This window comes from Microtus pennsylvanicus, chromosome 12, assembly GCF_037038515.1.
Source record: "Microtus pennsylvanicus isolate mMicPen1 chromosome 12, mMicPen1.hap1, whole genome shotgun sequence".
Classification (NCBI taxonomy): Eukaryota; Metazoa; Chordata; class Mammalia; order Rodentia; family Cricetidae; genus Microtus; species Microtus pennsylvanicus.
In genome coordinates, this window is record NC_134590.1 from 95,394,857 (window position 1) to 95,413,671 (window position 18,815).

The following is an 18,815-nucleotide window of genomic DNA, read 5'->3' on the forward strand; positions in this document are numbered from 1 at the left end:
ATGCAGAGTGAAGACAGTGTGTTCCTAATGCAGAGTGAAGACAGTGTCTTCCGAGAGCAGATAGAAGACAGTGTGTTCCTAATGCAGAGTGAAGACAGTGTGTTCCTAATGCATAGTGAAGACAGTGTGTTCCTAACACATAGTGAAGACAGTGTGTTCCTAACGCAGAGGAAGACAGTGCGTTCCTAACACTGAGTTGCAAAGTATGTGCATGGAGCAGAGTGAAGACAGTGTGTTCCTAGAGCAGAGTGAAGACAGTGGGTTCCTAATTCAGAGTGAAGACAGTGAGTTCCTAGAGCAGAGTGAAGACAGTGTTCCTCTTTCAGAGTGAAGACAGTGTGTTCCTTATGCAGAGTGAAGACAGTGTGTTCCTATGCAGAGTGAAGACAGTGTGTTGTTAAAACCGAGTGAAGACAGTATGTTCCTAGAGCAGAGTGAAGACAGTATGTTCCTAATGCACAGTGAAGACAGTGTGTTCCTAGAGCAGAGTGAAGACAGTGTGTTCTTAGAGCAGAGTGAATACTGTGTGTTCCTAACGCAGAGTTGCTGTGTATGTGCATGGAGCAGAGTGAAGACAGTGTGTTCCTAATGCAGAGTGAAGACAGTGTGTTCGTAGGTCAGAGTGAAGACAGTGTGTTCCTAATGCAGAGTTGTGGTGTATGTGCATGGAGCAGAGTGAAGACTGTTCCTAGAGCAGAGTGAAGACAGTTTGTTCCAAATGCAGAGTGAAGACAGTGTGTTCCTAATGCAGAGTGAAGACAGTGTTTTCCTAGAGCAGAGTGAAAACAGTATGTTCCTATCGCTTAGTGAAAACAGTGTGTTTCTGGAGCGGAATGAAGACAGTTTGTTCCTAACGCAGAGTAAAGACAGTGTGTTCCTAATGCAGAGTTGCGGTGTATGTGCATGGAGCAGAGTGAAGACAGTGTGTTCCTTATGCAGAGTTAATTCAGTATGTTCCTCTAGCAGAGTGAATACAGTGCGTTCCTAACAAAGAGTTGCTGTGTATGTGCATCGAGCAGAGTGAAGACAGTGTGTTCCTATAGCAGAGTGAAAACATTGTGTTCCTAATGCAGAGTGAAGACAGTGTGTTCCTAATGCAGAGTGAAGACAGTGTGTTCCTAATGCAGAGTTGTAGTGTATTGGAATTGAGCAGAGTGAAGACAGTGTGTTCCTAGAGCAGATTGAAGACAGTGTGTTCCTAAAACAGAGTGAAATCAGTGTGTTCCTAATGCAAAGTTGCGGAGTATGTGCATGGAGCACAGTGAAGACAGTGTGTTCCTAGAGCAGAGTGAAGACAGTGTGTTCCTAATGCAGAGTGAAGACAGTGTGTTGCTAATGCAGAGTGAAGACAGTGTGTTCCTAATGCAGAGTTGTGGTGTATTGGAATTGAGCAGAGTGAAGACAGTGTGGCCCTAGAGCAGACTGAAGACAGTGTTTTCCTAACGCACAGTGAAGACAGTGTGTTCCTAGAGCAGAGTGAAGAAAGTGTGTTCTTAGAGCAGAGAGAATACTGTGTGTTCCTAACGCAGAGTTGCTGTGTATGTGCATGGAGCAGAGTGAAGACAGTGTGTTCCTAATGCATGCGCATCAAGACAGCTGTGGTGGGCGCTGTCTACCGCAAGGTAGGCCAGGCACCCACACCTAATCCTGTGACCTCAGAATCAGGATGGCTGAGCTGGGACTCAGCAAAGAAATGATGGGGACCATGGGGCCAAGGGTAGCCACCGCCAAACTTTGTCCATTAACAAAGTGGTTCTCAGTGGCTGATGTGTGGGATGTCAGTGAACCCACATGCTGCCTTTGGGTAGCTGGGTTTCTTAGATGGTTTGGCTATCTCTGATGAAGTCAAGGGTGGAGATCTATGTTCAGGGGCTGAGGAGGCTCACTAGGTAAAGTGAAAGCCTGATGATTTGGGTTTGGATTTCCAGAACCATGTAAAGAACATGACAGAACACGTCTGTATAGCCAGCAGTGAGATAGGAGGTGGGGACAGGAGAATCCCTAGTAGTACATGTCTGTATTTACCCTGCAACGAGATAGGAGGTGGGGACAGGAGAACCCCTGAGCAAGATAGCTTGGGCACAGTAATGTCTCAAACAATCTGGAAGTCTAGGACAACATTTGACCTCCACATGTGCACCATGACTGCTTAAGCCTGTATACACATACTTAAATATCGTGCAGTTTTTTTAATTTTAATTTTTTTTAAAGAAAAGCAATGAATGTTAAATCTTTAGTTCATTCCTGGGTTTGCCGTCACTCTCATCCCGGATTTGGACCAAAGAGGTAGTGTGATTCTTGGACAGCAGAGAACAAGCTTTAAATATTTTTATTTTGCCATGCTGGAGGTGCACATGATTGGCAGGGACTATCCCAGAGCCATAGCCCCAACTCCACTTTTTTTTTTTTGGTTGTTGTTTGGTTTTTCCCCATAATTTAAATTTTTATTGAAAATAGATTTTCTCCATATAATATGTTCTGATCAAAGTTTCCCCTCCTCCAGTTTCTGCTAGATCCTCTCCATTTACCCAGATCACACCCTTTCTTTCTCTCTCTCATTAGAAAACAGGTAACTTCAAGAGACTTAGTGATCTTCCAGCCACTCGTGCCTTGGCCCCTGGGGCAGCAGCGCCACCTGGCTCACAGGCTGGCAAGAGTGGCGGCTTTCCTAGTGTTCCTACCCCTGTTACCCTGGCCTGTTAGCTTGAGTCCTGGTGCATAGGCTGCAGCCCAGACCCGTGGGACCTTGAAGTCCAGTTTGCTGTGTTGAGTGGCACAGGTGTATTTTTTAAGTCTCCCCACATGATTGTGTACAACCATGCTTGAGAACAAGTGTCCTGGATAGATATATCCTCTAGAGCAGCTTGCCCCTAACACATCAAGACACTTTAGGTACCACAACAATTTTCTGGGTAGAGGCCAGAGACTGCCTTGCAGTCAGTATGCAGACTGGCCTAACAAAGCATTGTCTAGTTCCCAATCTCAGAGTGCTAAGGCCGAGAACCTTGTGTTGGGATTTGGGGCCAGCAGCATGGTCATGACCTTTGAACTTCTTAGAAATCCCGATTCCTAGCCTACCGCAGACCTGCTGATCAAGAAAGCACAGGGTTCCACCCTCAGGTGACATGCCTGCCTACTGAGATGTGCAAGGCCTTGGTTTAGAAAGTACTCAGGATGGGGAGCAGAGAGATCAGCAGTTACCACTGTCCAGTGTCTTGTCCAGGGCCTGGGGACAGTATACAACTCTTTGTCTTTACCTGGAAGTTCAATTATTCCCCTCTTCTGTATCCCACAGGCCCTTGTGATCACCAATTCAGCTAGAAAGTCTTCTACGGTTGGGGAGATTGTCAACCTCATGTCCGTGGATGCCCAGCGCTTCATGGATTTGGCCACATACATTAACATGGTCTGGTCAGCCCCTCTGCAAGTCATCCTAGCCCTCTGGCTCCTATGGCTGGTATGTGTTTGCTCTTGGTTTCTTTGTGCAGGGAGGGCTGGCCTTGTCTAGGCACTGACAGAGAAGGTATGGATGGGAAAGAACATTTCTTGTTGTCACATACATTTTATTTTCTGTCCATTGGCCAGTTCCTGGTTATTTTATTCTTTCCTTGAGTCATCCAGGTTACTTTCTGTTACTTGATAGATATGCATTGCCATTTCTCTCTCTCTCTCTCTCTCTCTCTCTCTCTCTCTCTCTCTCTCTCTCTCTCTCTGCGCACACACAAAGGGTTCAGAAGTAGACCTCAGGTGTCCTCCCCAATCTCTTTCCACCTTATTCTTTGAGAGAGTGTCTCTTGCTGAGGCTGGAGCTCACTGACTAGCTGGGGTAGCTGGTCGATGAACTCTAGCCTTGTTTCTGCTTTGCCTGCCCAGCATTGGAATGACAGATGGATACTGCCACACCTAGTTTGGTCTTTCCTCCCTCCCTCCCTCCCTCCCTCCCTCCCTCCCTCCCTCCCTCCCTCCCTCCCTCCCAGTTTTCTTGATACAGGGTTTCTCTGTGTGGCTTTGGAGCCTGTCATAGAATTTGTTCTGTTGACCAGGTTGGCCTCGGACTCACAGAGATCCGCCTGCCTCTGCCTCCTGAGTGCTGGGATTAAAGGTGTGCACTACCACCGCCTGGCTGTTGTTTTCCTTTTGAGACGGGGTCTTGGTATATAGTTCATGCTGCCCTAGAACTTGCTATGCCTACCAAGTTGTCAGCAAACTTGCAGAGATCCTCCCACCTCTGCCTTCACAGTGCTGAGTTAACAGACATGCATCACCATGATCATGTTAGTCTTTTCATGAAATATATGTAATTAATGACCTTTTATATGGTTAACCCACCAATTTTCTCCCACTCTACCCCTCATGTGAAACAAACTTATTTATTAGAACCTACATATATTGACCAAGAGTTCTTTGTTGTAAGGAATAGAAATCCATCTTAGCCTGAGCAGACAAGAGGAATTGCAGGGGAGGAGTACTCATACTGAAACAATTCAGAGATCCCTAGGGTCCAGAAGAACTGCTGTGTTTAGAGAGCTCGCTTTCTCTCTTGTTATTTCTTGGCCCTGCTTTCTTTAATTGGTTTCATTCATAATGCCCTTGTGTCATCTTTATAGACAATAGCAGATGGCATTCATTGCCTTCATGGGTCTCTCCTAGGGCACTGTGATTAACCAGCTCAGTCCTCTTTCCATCCCTGGATCAATGGCTGTGGCCTGGGAAAGAGAAGTCTCTGACTGGCCACCGTGAGTCATGAGTCCTCCCCGTTGCAGAAAGATGTGATAGATCCAAGACTGAGAAGATGGTGAGCCAGGAGGCTCCCAGAACAGCACGTGCCCTGTTCATTCCCCCATGAATTCTTTCTCTCTCTTTTCTTTCTTTCTGTTTTTTTCTTCTTCTTAGTCCTGAGGATGAAACTTAGGGCCCCTTTGTATACTAGGCAAGTGCTTTACCACTGAGCTCCATCTACAGCCAGAGGAATTACCCTCCTTACTCCCAGCTGATGGACCGCCTCCCATTGCAGTCATATGTCACATTCACATGTGTGAGTGTGGACACACAGTGGCTCTAGGAGCAATGGGACCTGGGAGAATAGAACCAATAAACGAGGTAAACTAAAGCCTAATGCAGTAGCCAACTTTATTCAGAGCTCCAGACAATATATACTCTGAGGGTTAAGATAGGTCACATGAGTAAAGTTCTCATGAGTCAAGCTGTATACAATACCAAGAACAAGCCACATGTGCCAAAAACATGTTTTTCCATAGAGGCATGTAAATGATAATTTAAATAACATCAGCAAGCAATAATAATGAGTAATCTGAAGTAAACTCATTCCTACCCACTACACCTGGGAGGAGTAAAAAAAAAAAACCCACATTCCATGTTTTCAGGAAAATGAGGTCACAAGACTCTTGTCTTCTTTTTTTGGATTGTTCTCACAAGTTTTCAGAAGTCCTATAGGAATCCATTCCTGGACCCTGCTCTGACACTTGAGGTTGGAGGATAACTTTGGATGTTGGGTCTCTTTGTTGTTCCTAACTGTGTATGCCAGGCTGGCCGACCTGCAGGCTTCTAGGTTCCCCTAGCTCTACCTCCCCTCACACTGGAGGTCTCCGGGTTTACAGATGTGTGTACATGGATCCTGAGGATCTGAACTCAGGCCACGTGACCTACTGACCCAGCTCCCTAGCCCTCCCTTTTTCTCCTTAGCATAGGAGTGTGTATGATATGATCTTCTGAGGTAGATTTTGGTCCTCATACTGTACTTTTAGACAGATAGCATTGGAGTTTCCATGGTGTTATACATGATCACACCAGCAAAAACAAACAACCCCCACCAAAGAAACCAAAACCAAAGCAACAGCAATAACAACAGTCCATCTCCTTCTGCTAAATGGAGTTTACATTTAAACTTAAAAGATTTACATTTATTTATGTATGTGTTTATGTGCCACAGCTCATGTGAAGGTCAGGGACAACTTGTGAGAGTCAGGATTGGCGGTTATCAGACTTGGTGGCAAGATGCTTGCAGACAAGCAGATGACCCCGTCTCCCCAATGGGGAGCTCCCGTGCTCACAGAGCCATCTCACTGGTCCCACTGTTTGTATAGAGATGAGTGGTGAGCGAAATGCTTTGATGATGCAGCTGAGAAAGAAAAACAGCAGACCCAGGACTTGGCTGTTGGGGAGCAAGCCCTGCACTGCGGCTCCAGCAACACACACAAAATAGATGGCTAAATACAGATCTTCAAGTGGATACTGTGGAGTGCACCCTTTCCTAGGAACTGTAATCCATGTGAAAGGTTGAAAAGCCTCCATGGGTGGCTTGTGAGTCATAAAGAAGGATCTGATGGAGGCTGGTCAGCCCTATACAGTAAGGCTGTCTCGAGACCACAGCAGGACTTCTTTACTCAGACCACTAACCTCACAGTGTAGGAAGGTGGCTGCTGAGGTTGCCCTGGAACTAGGCTGTCTCTTCCATTCTGGGTTCTATGACCTTGGGCATCTCCACACCTCCCTATGAGCTGTGTATGCTAGTCCCCATGCACACACACTTGTGTATCATACCCTGCTCAACAAGTACAAATAGACATGCAAATGCTTGTGTATCATATCCTGCTCAACAAGTACAAATAGACATGCAAATGGTTAATATATATATATATATATATATATATATATATATATAATACACACACACACACACACACATATATATATTTTTTAAATCAGTGCATTTGACTGTAGAATGTTCTGCGAGCCTATGCTGGGAGTGTCATGAAGTGTGTGCTGTAATGCATCAGGTTCCCCAGAGCCTTTATCAGCCTTAAAAATGCCCTAATTGGACAGTAGAGTCAGAGCTGATTATAAAAAACCATCAGAGGCGCTAGGGAGATGGCTTAATCCATAAAAGGGCTGCTGTGTAAACATGAGGACCTGAATTTGGATCCATATTGCCCATGCAAAAAGATGGGCCTAGCAACACATGTCTATAATCCCAGGATTGGGATGAAGTGAGCTACAGGTTCATGAAACCACCCTGTCTTGAGAAATGAAGTGAAAAGTTGCTGAGGAAGATGCCAGAATCAATTTGTGTGTGTGTGTGTGTGTATGTTTATATGTACACTTTCTCACCCATGTAGATGCATACACTCAGCAAGGATAAGGCACCCACGCAAGGGCACACAGCAACAGGTTTGAGTCTCTAGCAAGTCAAGGTCACAGGCGTAAAGCTGGGGGAGATGAGATGCTGCAGCTCATCTCTGTGGATTCTCTGCCTGGCGAGTACAAAATGCTTCGCCTTCTAGAAAAAGGGAGGTGGTACACAAGCCACACTGTTGGTGCCAGCTGAGTGGCAGGAAACCCCTTGAAACCCAAGTCTTACAGTGTCAGATGCTCGCCAATCTGGTAGCCACCCTTCCAGCCACCCAGATTAGCACTAAGTCACCAGGCTAGACGTTAACTAGCCAGCACCTTAAGGCTTTTCTAAGATTCCAAAAGTCAAATTTACATAGCTTACCTGGTTCTCAAGAGCTTTGGATAAGGGATAGAATACCGGCATATTCATAAAAGGGTTGGGAGGACCCCAACTGAAAACGCTTGATGCCCCATCTTTGGGTAAAAGGAATAAATGACTGGCACCCTATTTGGTTGGTGGGGTCTGCCTGGACTGTGTAGTCCACGATAGATAATGTGAGTACCAGGGCTCTCTTCTGTGTCGAGTGACTAATTATCACCTGTCTTTCCTTAGAACCTGGGTCCTTCAGTGTTGGCTGGAGTGGCTGTGATGGTATTCATGGTACCCTTCAATGCTGTGATGGCCATGAAGACCAAGACCTACCAGGTAGGATGTCCATCTCCATGAATCCCCACCCTGAGCCCTGGCTTGGGTCTTTCCTGATGAAGGTTGCCCAGTTTCTTGATGGTCAGCCTCATCTATTCCAGGTTCCGTGATATAGGGACACTGCTTCCCACAATGGCTTGTCCTTAGAGTTGGCAACTTTTCCAAAGGGCAGCCATGGTCAATGCCCCAGAGTTGGTTTGAGCAGGCAAGCAGAGACAAGCATAGTGACTGGGAGTCTATCTTCCTCCCTTCCTCTCTTCCCTCCCTCCATCTTTTATATTGGTTACTTATTTATAATACTTATATATAATACTAACTTTTATTTTGAGACACACTTTTTAAAAGTGTTTTAACACAGTAAGTGCTTTTCTATTATACAATTTTAAATTTCTTAAGTTTATAGGTTAGAAGCAATGGTATCCTGCATTCTACCTTCTTGGCCACTGTGAACACATTGAAGTGGATCCCTCCCTCCCTCTCTCCCTCCCTCTTTTCTTGATTTTATTTTGTAAACCGAGACTAGCCCCACTTTTCGTATTCCTGCCTCAAATTGGAGGATTATAGACTTGCACTGCCATGCCTGGCTTTACCTCTGGATCTTTCCACATGCCATATAATTTTATGTATAATTAGACTTGGTATGAAATTATGTACTTTTTCTTAAGTTTTAAAAGTTTTTTTCTCCTTTTATTGAAAATACAGTTTTCCTCTCACATAATATATCCTGATTCAGTTTCTCCTCCCTCTACCCTTTCCGGTTCCTTCCCATCTCATCTGCCATTAGATCCATTCCCTTTCTGTCTTTCATTAGAAAACAAACAGGCTTCTCAGGGAATATAATATAATATAATATTGTAATGATGAACGCTAAAGATAAAATAAAAGCTAACTGGTTGGAATTGGACAAAACAAACAGAAGGAAAAGAGCCAGAGAGAAGGCATCAGAAACAGAGACCTGCTGTCTACAGACTCAGGAATCCCATAAAACACTAGTTTTTTTTTTTTTTGGTTTTTCGAGACAGGGTTTCTCTGTGGTTTTGGAGCCTATCCTGGAACTAGCTCTTGTAGACCAGGCTGGTCTCGAACTCACAGAGATCCGCCTGCCTCTGCCTCCCAAGTGCTGGGATTAAAGGCGTGTGCCACCACCACCCGGCTAAAACACTAGTTTTATCATGTATTTTTAATCCAGTGGACATTTGTGATGGTAAGAGTTTTGTCATTTGACTCCATGCCCGCTGATCGTCCTGAGTGGATCTTGTGATCTTCACATCCCATGTTCTCAGTCTCCCACATTTCCCTGCCCCTGTTGTTGGGTGTGTGCTGTCCTTGGCCATACTTACGGGGTTTCAGGTAAGTTGACCATGATGGGAGGGTAGCCTTGTAGGCTGACTTCATGGAGCAGGCCAGTCAGCAGGTTTTGTCCTGGAATCAGTAGGCTTCCATGAGTGGCTCACCTTAAGAAGTGCTCCTATCTTTGTTGTCGGGTCTAGTTGTATGTGGTTCCCCCATCTGTGACTTAGGGGTGACCCAGCCTGACTGAACATGGCTTGGCTGTTTTTGAAATGCTTAGAAAAGCATCTGCCATGGTGATGTGCCAAGTGGTTTTAAAATATTTAACAACTAAATGTCTTTGTCATGGCTTGTCAGGACTAGTACCAGCCAGTCCTGGCACGTTTCAGTAGTTTAATGACCAGAGAGTGGCTGGAATCAATTACAAGGAAAGAAACCAACTGGTGTGGTGTGCTCTTGTCTATTTAGCACTGGGAAGCTGAGGCAGGAGGACTAGGGGTTCATGGCCAGGGGGGCTATAAAGACCCTGTGAAAAAGAGAGAGATAGAGAAGGGAAGGAATAGGAGGGAGGAAGATAGGAAAAAGGAAGGGAGGAATAATTTATTCTCTCCTGGTATGTTAGCAGCATAAGGTGGCATCCCCTCTTCTCTGAATACCTGGAAGCCTTGTCTCACCTCCATCCCTCAACTCTGAGTTGGTCTCTCAGTTGAATTCAACCTGATTTGGAGAAGTTTTAACTTTTACAATGGCCTAGTCTTTTGCTGTGGTCTGGGAGCTGACTCTATTGCTCACGGAGTCCAAGGCCAGCTCTCCCAACCTCTGGGAGGAGCTCTTTCTAATTGTGGTTGTGCCTAGGGCCCAGGATGCTGATCTCTTCCCCTGTAGGTGGCACACATGAAGAGCAAAGACAACAGAATCAAGCTGATGAATGAGATCCTCAATGGGATCAAAGTACTTAAGTTATATGCCTGGGAACTGGCCTTCCAGGACAAGGTCATGGACATCAGGCAAGAAGAGCTGAAGGTGCTAAAGAAATCTGCGTACCTGGCGGCTGTGGGCACATTCACCTGGGTCTGCACACCTTTCTTGGTGAGTGGGATAGTTTCATGATGGATGGTTATTGTGTCTTGTGTTTTTAAGCCTAAATATTTGTAAGAATGTAAAAATCAGATTTATGAACTTGTGTGCATATGTATACGCGGAGGCAGAGGACAGCTAGAGCTCTCTCTTTCCGCCTGTGGGCTCCAGGGATTGTACTCAGCTCATTACGTTTGAGAGCAAGTGCCTATGCCATTAAGCCAGCATCCATATATTTTTCAAAGACTGCTCGTTTGGGGCTGGGGTTTAGCTCATTGGTCTAGCATTTCCTTAGGTTTGGTGTCCTGGGTTCCAAACCCATCACTGCAAAGCTAACCAGACAAAATATTGCCATTTAAGCAAGGCCTCTCCAAGGCTGATAACTCTCATCCTGCTTTATTTGCAATGCTTGGCAGTCCTGCAGCTGTTACAGAATGGAAACCTGTGTTGTCAGCTTCCTTCATTGAGAAAGTCTCATATGAAAGCATGCTAGGCTTGGGATGATGGCTTAGCAGTGAAGGACTTGCCTTGTAAGAATGAGTTTCTTTATGTGATCTCTAGCACCTTACGTTCAACAACAGCCTGAAGTGGTGGGGAGGCAGAGACAGGCAGATTCTGGACTCTCTGGCCAGCCTGTCTAGCCTACTTACTGAGTTAAGGCAAATTTGACAGAACCTTTTTTCAGGTGGGTGGTGCCTAAAGACTGGCAGCAGAGCTGGGTATGGTGGTGCATGCCTTTAATCCCAGCACCAGGGAGGTCATCTCTGTGAATTTGAGGCCAGCCTGGTCTACAGAGTGAGTTCCAAGACCACTAGGGCTATTAAACAGAGAAACCCTGCCTCAAAAAACCAAACCAAACCAAATCAATCAATCAGTCAATCCAAATCAATCAATCAACCAATCAAACAAACAAACAAACAACCCCAAACCATCCAACTAAATAGAATGGCAGCTGAAGTTATCCTCTGGTCTGTACATGCACACACACGTCCAAACACACACAGTGCTATCTGAACTAAACTGTATACTTGGTTGCCATACCTGGTAGACACCAGGGGACTAGAGTCTTCTTGTTATTAACTGATTGCAAGCTGTGGCTTGTCAGTGCCCTAAGACCATGTGTTCAGTGGCACTGCCAGACACATTCTAAAATTACAGTGTGGTTTATTGCCTGTATCTGGAATGTCGGCTCAGAGAGGGCATCTGTGGACACCTGTCCCTGTTCCTCAGAGGATCTAAGGCTAACAGTCCATGGTAGCTCCCAGATCAGATAGGAAGTTCTAAAGTATAGATGCATGTTGTCCTACACATCTCCATTGTGACAAATCCTTTGCTCCGTAGAGACTATTCTATTTATAAGAAAACAATGTCTAAGGTTATAGGTGTTTAAAGATACCTTTATGAGGGCTTTAGAGATGACTCAGCAGTTACGAACAGTCGATGCTCTTCCAGAACACTGAGTTCAGTTCCTAGTACTCAAAGTGGACTGCTCACAACCACCTAAAATTCCATTCCTGGGGATCTGAAGTCCATCCCCTCTTCTAACCGGTGGCACACTCACATACATGTGGCACATACACAGACAGAAACACACACAGATAAATAAAATAAGATAAATCTTTAAAATAGTTTTATGTATTCTAGTAGAACTGTACTGTATGTATCCTGACATGCTTAAGACCCTGGATTTGTCTTCTGACAGGGACATGTCACCTATCCTTCCCTACCCTGTTAGCTGGCTCTGTCTCTGTGCACAGAAGCACCTTGCATTTCACTTCCTTTGCTTTCACACAGTAATTAAGGGTACTGTATGTTGGAAGGAGGGCCCGCTTGTTTGTCTTGGCTGCCCGGCTAGCTTAGCCCCGAAATAACACACAGAAACTGTATTAATTAAATCACTGCTTGGCCCATTAGCTCTAGTTTTTTGTTGGCTAATCTTTCTGTCTTAATTTAACCCATTTCTCTTAATCTGTGTATTGCTATGTGGCTTACCAGGTAAAATTCCCAGCATCTGTCTCCGGTGGATCCATGGCATCTGTCTGACTCTGCTTTCTTCCTCCCAGAATTTAGTTCTGTCTTCTCTGCCTATGAAGGCGTAAGTCACAAACAATGCCACACCAGTTTGGAATTATGATTAATAGAATGGTTATTTATTTAAAGGGGAAAACTTACAGATCACCATCCCAGACAACAGCCCTCTGCACAATCAGGAAGGGAGTCTAGTCGCTGGAAGCAGAGCTGGAAGCCAGAGAGAGAGAGCAGAGGGAAGTGGCTGCTTTTTTAAAGGGAGAGAGACCACACCCCATTGGGCTGGTATCTTAGCCGCTATTGGCTGAAGGAACAGAAGGAGCTCCCGCAACACCTCCCCCTTTTGTTTAAGTAAGAGAGTTCTTTAACCTACTATGAAATTATATACAATCAGTACAAATATTCTATTCTAACTAGCTTAAGTCTTATATAATAAATAGCTTGGCCAAGTCATGAGTGGAAAGTCTTTTTTATATATATTTATATAGTCTTTTTATATATATTTATATAGTCTTCAACCCCATCGAAGATCTGAGAAGGGAAATAATGTTACCTGAGTAATTAGGAAGTGCAATCAAACAACTTCCAAAACATGCAACAAATGACAGAGACAACTAGCTACCTGGGCAATCACCCAAGGTCATTTTTACAGCGTTGAAGCCAACCAACTTTGGATAAGGCCTAACATAACTGACATACCATTTTCAAAGGCAAGAAACGTGTCAAAACTATCTTACCCTGTCTTGGCAGGATATGACAGTCCTGTTTTTTCCATTTACGGATACTCTGTATTTCTGTCAGTGGTTAAGGTATGGGCATTTCTTTGCCCAAAGGCCAGTTCTGCCAAAAAGAAAGGCTCCAGGTGGAGCGTCTTTGGTGCTCAACATTCTCTTGGGAATAGAGTGGTGTTGCCAGGAGCAATTGTGTCTCACTACCACAAAACTCTGAGTTAGATTAAAGGCCATTTTCTACAACTCTTTGAAGAGGTTAAAGATTATTAACCTACTATATTGAGTATAATCTCTATGTATCTAAAGAACCTGATTAGTCTAATTATAAATGACAAACTTAGAATACAATTGATCTATATAATTCTCAATACCTATCTAACTTAAAGACTAAGACAATAAGCAACTGTGAAACAAATGAGGACAATGACCTCAAAATATAAACAATTGCAAATATACATTGCAATATGGTAAATATATATCAATACACAAACAATATATAAGTATCTTAATCAGAGGTAGAAATGTACACTGCAATATGGTAAATATACAGTATCAATACATAAAAATGTTTTAAACAGGTAGAAGCATGCATGCATACAATTGTCAATATAATTTAACTTTGTATCAATATATAAGAATCTATACCAATATATTTGTCTCAAAACAATAACTCACAAGTACCAACAAGTACTAATCTATTATTCCATCATCCAATTATCCCTCTTTTTTTTTTCCAAAACATCCCTGAGCTTATAAAATTCCTCCTCCAACCCCCCAACCCTCAGCTGTATACTAATTATAATCAACCCCTAAATGATGTCCCTAAACCCAAGGGCAAACTTTACTGGGAGAGGGGACGTCGTCCTCTGGAATTACTTCCAGCTGTCATGGGGGCGACGTTCTTTCTGGGGGATCCTGTGAAAGTAAAATGATGGTTAAATTTCAAGATCAATGTCTTTTAAAATTGCCAATAGTCTCTGAGTATTTTGTGGAGGTCTGGCCAGAATGTTGTACAAGATGCATTATCTCGTGCAGCTGGTACCCAAAACAGGTCTTGTAGTAGCGCTATCAGTATCATGACGTCATATCAACCAGGTGGAGTTGTTGTTGTGGGGCCCCATCTTCTTCCTGGAAACTTCAAATGTCACTGCAGGAAAAACTCATTGTTCATTGTGAAAAACTTAAACATTAATCATATAGACATATACAGACATACATATATTCAATGAAAGGCACGATAGATATATTCAGTGAAAGGTATGATAGATATAAAGAAAAGCAAAGATGTTTTCTAAACTCATATTTCTTTCTGTCCCATATCATGGCTCTTGACATGAGACAGAAACTCCAAAAACTCTGGGTTTTTTTTCTTACCAACAGGGTTGGAATTGGAAAGGGACTGAGCCAGAGTCCAACTTCAAAACCAGCTCTATATATTTATAAATAAATGCACATTAATACATATTTAAAGACGAGTAGAATAATTTTACTTACGGAACCTATTCGATTTTCTTGCCACTTATTGGCTTGTAAATAGTTTTCATCTGTCAGTATTCAAACATCCAGGGTCCCTTGAATTTTTTGAAGATGAGTGTTTTCCTGCAGAGATAAGAAGAGAACCCTGCCCCCATTCTATATGTTTTTCTTAACCACTGGTATGGATATCATCATTGTGGATGAATTGTCATTTCTCCTCTCCAAAAGGTTTCTCCTCTTCGAATCGAACCTTTATTAATTTTGATGGTATCCACAATTTTTCTTCTCCTGTGGAAACAAGAGCAAAACCCCTTCCCCAACGTAGCACATCTGGCTTCCATTGAGAGGTCAGCACATCTTTGAAATAAATCGGTTGATTTAGTTCAGCAGACTTTTCCATTATCCAATGTCTTTCTGCCGCTGTTGTTCCTTTCTCATTAGCGTTAAGAAAATTCAAGGTTAATAAAGCATTATGTAATCTATTTCTGGGGGTATTTTCGGTTCCTTTCTGTTTGTTCAGCATCTCCTTTATAGTATGGTTTGATCTTTCTATAAGCGTAGGATTATTTGGTATACCTATAATGTGTTTTACGTTATAATAAGCAAAAACACGTTTCATTTTCTTAGATACATATGCTGGACTATTGTCTGTCTTTATTTGTACAGGTATATCCATGATGGCCATAACTTCCAATAAATGTGTGATTACTGAATCAGCCTTTTCTGAGCTAAGGGCAGTAGCCCATTGAAAACCTGAATACGTGTCTATGGTGTGGTGTACATATTTTAATTTACCAAATTCCATAAAGTGGAACACATCCATCTGCCAGATTTCATTTCTCTTAGTACCCTTTGGGTTACTCCCTGCAGGCAACAGTGTTTGATTATAGAAAGAACAAGTAGGACATCTCTTTATAATGTCCTTAGCTTGTTGCCATGTAATGGAAAATTCTTTCTTTAGGCCTTTACTATTGACATGATGCTTCTTATGAAATTCTGAGGCCTGCAACACACTTCCAATCAATAATTGATCAATCTCAGCGTTACCTTGTGCTAGAGGACCAGGCAGACCCATATGGGATCGGATGTGTGTTATGTACATCAGACAAAGCCTATTCCTGATTATATCTTGTACCTGGATAAGCAGTGAAGTCAACTCTGTATCATCAGGTATAAATTCAGCGGTTTCAATATGCAAGATAACTCTTTCTGTATATTGTGAATCTGTAACTATATTAAGAGGTTCTTTAAAATCCCTTAGCACCATAAGAATGGCATATAATTCTGCCTTCTGGACAGAATTATAAGGGCTTTGTTCCACCTTACTCAATTCATCTGACTTGTAACCTACTTTCCCTGATTTATTTGCATCGGTATAGAACGTACGGGCTTCAGTTATTGGAGCATCATGTACAATTCTAGGAAGAATCCAAGAAGTTCTCTTTGTGAGGTTAAGTCTATCACTTTTGGAATAGTTGCTATTAATTTCTCCCAAAAAATTAGCACAAGCTCTTTGACATGGTTCATTGTGTTCCCATAACTTTTTTATTTCCTCAGTAGTAAAAGGCACTATAATTTCTGCTGGGTCTATACCTGCTAGTTGACGAAGTCTCAGCTTACCTTTTATAATTAATTCAGAGACTTTTTCCACATAAGTTTTTAATTTTTTGCTTGGTTTATTAGGTATAAATATCCACTCTAAAATAATATCTTCCCTCTGCATTAGAATCCCTGTAGGAGAAATTCTGGAAAGCAATATGACTAGGATGCAGCTAAGATTGGGGTTCACCCTATCCACATGTGCCTCCTGTAATTTTTCCTCAATCATTGTCAGTTCCTTTTCTGCTTCAGCTGTCAGTTTTCTGGGACTATTCAAATCTTTATCACCATCTAAGGTTTTGTTTAAATGAACTATTAGATCAGGTGTTATTCCAATAGCTGGTTGTAGACTGGAAATGTCTCCTAACAATCTTTGGAAGTCATTAAGAGTCTGTAACCAGTCTCTCCTAATTCGTGCCTTTTGCGTTTTAATTTTCTCTAACCCTATTCTGTAACCTAGAATAGAATTTCCTCTTTGAATCTTTTCAGGAGCAATTTGTAATCCCCACCTAGGCAAGACTTTCTTTACTTCTTCAAACATCCTTTCTAAAGTATCTTTATTTGAATCAGACAACAAAATGTCATCCATGGACTTTGGGAAATTGCTTAGGAATTATTTCCAATGGCTTACTCATAAAATATTGGCACAATGTGGGACTATTGAGCATACCCTGTGGGAGGATAGTTCATTGATATCTCCTAGTAGACTGAGAATTATTATAATAAGTAGGCATTGTGAAAGCGAATTTTTCTCTATCCCTTTCTTATAAAGGTATAGTGAAAAAACAATCTTTCAAATCAATAACTATAAGAGGCCATCCTTTTGGTGATAGAGAAGGCAAAGGAATTCCAGATTGTAGTGGGCCCATAGGTTGAATTACCTTGTTGACAGCTCTTAGATCTGTCACCATTCTCCATTTACCGGATTTCTTTTTTACAACAAACACAGGAGAATTCCAAGAGCTGGTTGATTCTTCAATATGGTGAGCATCTAGTTGCTCTTGCACCAGCTGTTCCAATGCCTGTAATTTATCTTCAGCTAGAGGCCACTGTTTGATCCATTTTGGCTTCTCAGTTAGCCATTTTAAAGGTAGGGCTGTTGGTGCCTCTAAAGGTTTGTTATTTGCTGTATGTTCTTGTACAGCCTGAATGGCTGGTGACCTTTTTCCATAATACCTCATCATATCCTTCCCAGAATTCCTGGAACTACAGGAATGTTAATCTGGGTATTCCATTGCTGTAGCAGGTCACGGCCCCATAAATTTATTGCAATATTGGCTATATATGGCCTTAGTCTTCCTATTTGCCCTTCAGGCCCTATGCATTCAACCCATTTTGTGCTTTGTTTTACATGAGATAGGGTTCCAATTCCCAGGAACTGAACATCTACCTCTTGAAGATGCCAATTCAGATGCCAAGATTCTGGAGTAATGATACTTACTGTGTCTAATAAGCCTTCAATAAAAATGCCACTTATACAGACTCTTAGGTTTGGTCTTTGATCGTTAATAGATGTCTGCCAAAATATATGTTTACTCTGTCCTACTGGATTTTTTGACTCATTCTCCATATGTTATTCATCATTTAGATCAGTATTACTTTTTACAGCAGAAATTGGAGGTTTTAATTTTCTTGGTGAGACACGTTCTCCACTGTGACTGGGAATGACTGGGCCACTGTTGGCTTGGGGGCCTGCGAGAGGCCCCTCAAGGTTTCCTGATGATATTGGGTTGCCCTGTCTGTCTGTTGTTGACCTGCATTCGTTGTACCAATGCCAGCCTTTACTGCATCTCCTACATATCCCTGAAGGCCGAGGTCTCCTATTTTTTTCATTCCCAGAGGAGATATTATTCCTAGAAATTCTTTGCCTGCAATCCCTTTGCAAATGTCCTAATTTACTACAATTAAAACACCTAGCAGTTTGATGTCTCCTCATTGCTTTGGAAATTGCTTCTCCTACCCAAGATTCATCATTATAGCCAAAGTCTCAACATTCATTCATAGGTGCTGATCTAGACTTTAAAGGCCCAATTATCTTTTTGCATTCTATGTTTGCATTCTCAAAAGCTAGAGATTCAAGAAGTATTCGTCTAGCTTCTGGGTCTGTTACCCTTATGTCCAGAGCCTTAATTAATCTTTGCAAAAAGTCAATAAAGGGTTCTCTCTGTCCCTGCCTAATCCTGGTATATGATTCAACCCTTTTTGCTGGATCTTGTATCCTATTCCAAGCATTTAAAGCTGCCTGGTGACATAGACACAATACTTCTTTGTTATAAAGAGCTTGGACCTGTGGATCAGCATATTCTCCTGCACCAAGAATTTGATCTTGGGAAACCTCCACACCTTTTGTTCTTCCTTGCTGTTCTATATGTTTGGATTCTTCTCTGAAATAAATTCCAAACATCAAGGAAGGTCCATGATCTAAAACTGCAGAACCAGCAACTGTACCATAGAGATCTGTGATGATCACGGGTCTCCTGAGTGGAACCCACGGGCACAGGAGGTGGTGCCTTCTCGCAGACTGCATGCAACTGAAGCCAGAGTTGTTTCTGCACCTGAGTCAGAACTTGTAGGGAGGAAAGAAATCTTTAGTCATCAAATACAGCCAGTAATTCTGCCCCAAGATTAGGCAGAATGGGTGGTAGCCTGACATATAAGATCTGAAATGGGGTCAGGCCTAGGGTATAAGGAGAATTGTGATCCCTATAGAGAGCACAGGGGAGTAGAGACACCTGGTCACTGCCATTCTCAAGGATTAATTTGGTTAAGGTCTCCTT

General features: G+C 42.7%; 1 protein-coding gene across 1 annotated transcript in view; it reads left to right on the plus strand.

Annotated features, from left to right (window-relative positions):
• Positions 1-1,580: 1,580 nt before the first annotated feature.
• Positions 1,581-18,815, plus strand: part of LOC142832308 (multidrug resistance-associated protein 1-like) — a 71,452-nt gene continuing 54,217 nt past the window's right edge. The window contains exons 1-4 of the mRNA XM_075942706.1: positions 1,581-1,622; positions 3,296-3,457; positions 7,745-7,837; positions 10,013-10,216. Of these exons, the coding sequence (XP_075798821.1) occupies positions 1,581-1,622; positions 3,296-3,457; positions 7,745-7,837; positions 10,013-10,216 (501 nt within the window). The remainder of the gene's footprint in view (positions 1,623-3,295; positions 3,458-7,744; positions 7,838-10,012; positions 10,217-18,815) is intronic.